This window comes from Myotis brandtii, unplaced genomic scaffold (genome assembly GCF_000412655.1).
Source record: "Myotis brandtii unplaced genomic scaffold, ASM41265v1 scaffold986, whole genome shotgun sequence".
Taxonomy (NCBI): domain Eukaryota; kingdom Metazoa; phylum Chordata; class Mammalia; order Chiroptera; family Vespertilionidae; genus Myotis; species Myotis brandtii.
Window position 1 is genome coordinate 2,146,471 of NW_005372102.1, and position 5,076 is coordinate 2,151,546.

A 5,076-nucleotide genomic window follows, 5' to 3' on the forward strand; every position below is an offset into this window, starting at 1 on the left:
CCCCTGGGGGTAGTGCAGCTGGTCTGTGGCGCGGGTTCGGTGTGTTTTCGCGCCACCAGTGAGTGACAGGCCCACCACCGGTGAAGTGGGGCAGGTGATGTCGCGGTGACGCGGGGCCGGGGGACACTGTCCAGTCACCACGGCCCAGGTCTCCCGGTTGTCGGGGTGCGGGCAGTTCCCGAAGCTTCGGTTCTCCGGCACCCGGTGACCCTGCCTGGGGCGACCCCCGAGTGAATGGCGGGCACCGAGTGGGTCGTTGCGGTGAGTTTTCAGTTGACCTCGGGAAGGGCGGGGGGAGAGGCTGCTGAACTGCACGGTGCCTGGTCTTCCTCTTGAATTACCAATGGAGCTGCTGTTCTGTACACAGTGCGTTTGGACCACTCATCTTTGGGAAAACGTGAGGCTTTGGTCATTACAGCCTTAAGTCACACCCTAGTTGTGCGTGTGCGGTTTCCCCTTCCCTTCAGACGTTTCTGAGACAACCGCCTCTGGGTTAGAGGTTACCAGTGTTGTTGGGTATCTATCTACATTGTCCTTCTAAAGGCGCCTTCTTTGTGGTCTAACACTTGTTTTTTTCCCCCCTAGGAGAAATCATTATATATTCTAAAAATATCCCCTCCCCCCCCTTCTCTATGGACTTCACATAAAACTAGCTCACTGAGCTTCCTGAGGAGAAATCATTATATATTCTAAAAATACCCCCCCCCTTCTCTATGGACTTCACATAAAACTAGCTCTGTTTGTATTTGGGTTTATTGTCTAAATGTCAGTACCGTAAACCCGTATCAGTCACACAAAAATCGGGGGAGTTAAACCATGAGTTGTGGAAAAGACTTTGTGGAAACATTAAAAAAAATTGATTATCCCAAAGCTGATGTTCTTAACGGGGAAGACTTTGACTGGTTGTTTGAGACTGTCGAAGGTGGGTCATTTCTGAAGTGGTTTTGTGGGACAGTGAATGAACAGAACGTCTTGTCGGAAGCAGAATTGGAGGCTTTCAGTGTTCTTCAGAAATCAGGCAAGCCCATCCTGGAAGGAGCAGCACTGGATGAAGCTCTTAAAACCTGTAAAACTTCTAGTCTGAAGATACCTACCCTGGATGACAAAGACCTAGAGAAATTAGAGGATGAGGTTCGGACGCTGCAGAAATTAAAGAACCTAAAAATTCAGCGACGTAATAAATGTCAGTTGATGGCTTCGGTAACAAGGCACAAATCTCTGAGGTTAAATGCTAAAGAAGAAGAAGCCACTAAAAAGCTGAAGCAGAGTCAGGGAGTTCTAAATGCTATGACTACTAAGATGAAGAATGAACTTCAGGCTCTTACAGATGGAGTTGCAAAATTGATGGTGTTCTTCAGACCTTCGGATTTGGGTCCAGGGACAAATCCTCTGGTGTTTTTATCTCAGATTTCCTTGGAAAAATATCTCAGCCAAGAAGAGCAATGCACAGCAGCTTTAACCTTATATACCAAAAAACAGTTCTTTCAGGGTATACAAGAAGTATTTGAAAGTTCAAATGAAGAGAATTTTCAGCTTTTAGATATACAAGCACCATCTATTTATGATAACCAAGAAATCCTTGAGGAGAGGCGGCTAGAGATGGCTAGGCTGCAGCTAGCATACATGTGTGCTCAACATCAGTTAATTCACTTGAAAGCACGTAATATGAGCATGAAATCAAGTATAAAATGGGCAGAGGAGAATCTTCATAGCTTTACTAGCAAAGTAAGTATGAGAAATGAGGCTGGATTAATATTGTAATTTTTAGTAATGGATATAATAGGTATTAAAGTGTTTTAGGAAGGAGAATATAGGAAGTCATTACATTTTCTTTGTTCAGTGCTTAGTTGTGATGTGTGTCAGTGTTTCATACAAATAGATCCTCATATTAGTGGAGGGCAGAAATAGTAATTATAGCCCCAACCACATTATCTAACTAATTTTAAACAAAAGTATTTCTGTATTCTGAATTTGAAATTGCGTTAATTTCAGATACACTCACTGAAATTTCCTTTTTTATGATGTATGAACCTTATTATTTTTTTTAAATATATATTTTTATTGATTTCAGAGAGGAAGGGAGAGGGAGAGAGAGATAGAAACATCAATGATGAGAGAGAATCATTGATTGGCTGCCTCCTGCACACCCCACACTGGGGATCGAGCCGGCATCCCGGGCATATGCCCTTACCTGGAATCGAACCGGTGACCTCTTGGTTCCTGGGTCGATGCTCAACCGCTGAGCCACACCCGGCTGGGCAATGAACCTTATTTTTAAGAGTAAAGAACCTTGTTGCTGTATTGTGGTATTCTGCCTTGTTTGCTCTGACCAGGATATAGTGCTAATGAAGTCAGAGATCCAGTTCAATGGACTGGAAACCCTGATTCTTTGTTGAGAATGTATAGCTGTATTGCAGATAGTCATTTGCTGTCTTGGACAGCTTGCTTTATTGATAATTTAACTACTAGATAGTTGAGTGAAAATACAACTTTCTGAGCCCTGACTGGGTAGCTCAGTTGGTTGAAACATTGCCCCATGAGCCAAGGTTGCCGGTTTGGTCCCTGGTCAGGGCATGCACAAGAATCCACCAATGAATGAATAGATACGTGAAACAACAAATTGATGTCTCTCTGTCCTCTCTCCCTCTCTCATCTCCCTCCCTTCCTCTACCTTCCTTCCCCCTCCCTTCCTCTTTATAAAATAAAATAAATTAAAAAATATATACAACTTTCTGAAACAACACCAGCACCAAATTAGTTACCACAACCGACAAACTTTGGAATAATGTATGAAGTCCTGTCATTCTTTAGAACTGTGAAAATCAGCTGACAAACTAGGAGAATAGCTAGTGATTAATTTTGAGAAAAATTGAAATAGCATACATTTGCAATTAGTGAGTAGTGTGCTAATAATTTTTATTGATTAAGACAAGCATGACAAGATATCTACTTTGCTAACCATTACTGTGTGTGTGTGTGTGTGTATGTGTATACATATACATACATATATATATGGTAGTAATAGCATTAAAATTTAGCAATTCATACTGGCTTTACCCTTGACTTGGTCCACACTTTTTCTTTTTAAACTGTGATTTTGGCTTTTGCTAATAGGAAATTTTTATTATTGAGCATATTATCTGCTAACCTAAAATGGAAAGTGAAAATAATTTTAACACTGTTTGAATTTTATACATACAGTTTGAAATATAATTGCTTTCACTAGCAAAGTTCTTGGAAAAGATCATTTGGATGCTAAAATTTCTAGCTTGAATACTCAGATTCTGAAACTCGAAGAACAGATTACTCATATAAAAGACAAAAGTTTGCCTGCTGTGGTAAAAAAGAATGCCCAGTTGTTGAATATGCCAGTTGTGAAGGGAGATTTTGATCTGCAGATTGCCAAACAAGACTATTATACAGCAAGACAAGAGTTTGTTATAAATCAATTGATAAAGCAAAAAGCATCATTTGAACTTCTGCAGTTATCATATGAAATTGAAATGAGAAAGCATCGGGACATACATCGTCAACTTGAAAAATTGGTTCATGAACTTAGTCAAAGTAATATGATGCTCCATAAGCAATTAGAAATACTAGCTGACCCATCAGTATCTCAGCAGATAAATCCAAGGAATACCATTGATACCAAGGATTATTCTACTCACAGGTATGCTTCATTGTTTCTGTTGTAAGTAATTATTTTTCCTTTTGTTTTGTAAAATACTAGAGAGAATTTGAGTGGAAATTGTGGAAGGTTAAAAAATTCTTTGCACTCCATTTTTGACCTTTTTATTCTCCCATTTTTATATGCCTCTTTTTTCTTTTTTAATTACTTGCTCCCTTTACCATTCATGTTAAATGTGGAAGTAGCTTCTGTAGAGCTGAGAGAATTGGGTTGGAGGAATGAATATATACCAGGTCTTAATCATCTTTAACACCATTAGATGCTTTATTATAGATTGGGGGCAGGAGTTTACAGCAAGAAGTTTGAATACAGCTTATGTACAATAGATATTGCTGGATAGAGAATTGACTGCATTTGGAGAAGGTAGCAGTAGAGAGGGGAGAAGACTTCAATTTTGTGTCTAGTCAGGTGAATCACTGAGAATGAATGCTAGCTCTCCACCTTTTCTGAATGTAAGCAATTGATGGTATGGGGATACTGAAATTGGAGGGCTAAAGTAGTCAAAGGCCTTGCCTGGCCGGCGTGGCTCAGTGGTTGAGTGTCAACCTAAGAACCAGGAGGTAATGGTTCAATCCCGATCAGGGCACATGCCCGGGTTGGGGGATCGATCCCCAGTAGGGGCATGCAGGAGGCTTCTGGTCAAGGATTCCCTCTCATCATTGATGTTTCTATCTCTCTCTCCCCCTCTCCCTTCCTCTCTAAGATCAATAAAAATATATATTTTTTAAAAACTAACAAAAACAAAGGTCTCAAAAATCTGGATCCTATTCCTGATTTTTCTCTAGGACAAGAGGAAAATCATCTAATCCTTGGTGTGTGTGTGTGTGTGTGTTTTTATTAATGAAACAGGGGGCCTAGATAGGGCTGCCTCATTGCAAAATTTCAGAGGGTGGCATTGACATCATGATTTATGTGAATGTTGTCCCCTGGAGTTGTATAGTTCCCACAAGAACAAAGTTGGCAGTCTTGGGCTTGAATAGTTTTATGAAATCTGTTGCAACTTGTTAAAATAATTAAATATGTATCAGCTCTACAGAAGCTTCTTCCACATTTAACATGAATATATATTATATATATAATTATATCCTATATAATAAAACCCTAATATGCAAATCGACCGGTTGCTATGATGCACACTGACCACCAGGGGGAGGCTATCAGCGGTGGCGATTGGGCAGGGGTGGCCAGTGGGCGGTGCCAGGCCGCCAGCCAAAGGAGGGGGCAAGGGGGGCACGGCGATCACCCCATCCACCGGTTGCCCCACAGATTGGCCCTGATTGCCAGCCAGGCCTAGGGACCCTACCCTATATACAGTGGGGCCTTGACTTACGAGTTGAATTCGTTCCGAGACCGAGCTTGTTAAGGAGCTCGTTAACTCAAATTACTCT

At 41.1% G+C, this 5,076-nt stretch overlaps 1 protein-coding gene across 2 annotated transcripts in view; it reads left to right on the plus strand.

Annotated features, from left to right (window-relative positions):
* Positions 1-662: 662 nt before the first annotated feature.
* HAUS3 (HAUS augmin-like complex, subunit 3) overlaps positions 663-5,076 on the plus strand; it is a 10,348-nt gene continuing 5,934 nt past the window's right edge. The window contains exons 1-2 of one of the 2 annotated variants that reach the window (XM_005886440.2): positions 663-1,725; positions 3,231-3,670. In XM_005886440.2, coding sequence (XP_005886502.1) covers positions 817-1,725; positions 3,231-3,670 — 1,349 coding nt within the window. In that variant the 5' untranslated portion in view covers positions 663-816. Of the gene's footprint in view, positions 1,726-3,218; positions 3,671-5,076 lie in introns of both variants that reach the window. The other variant, XM_014533503.1, reaches the window with a different exon arrangement.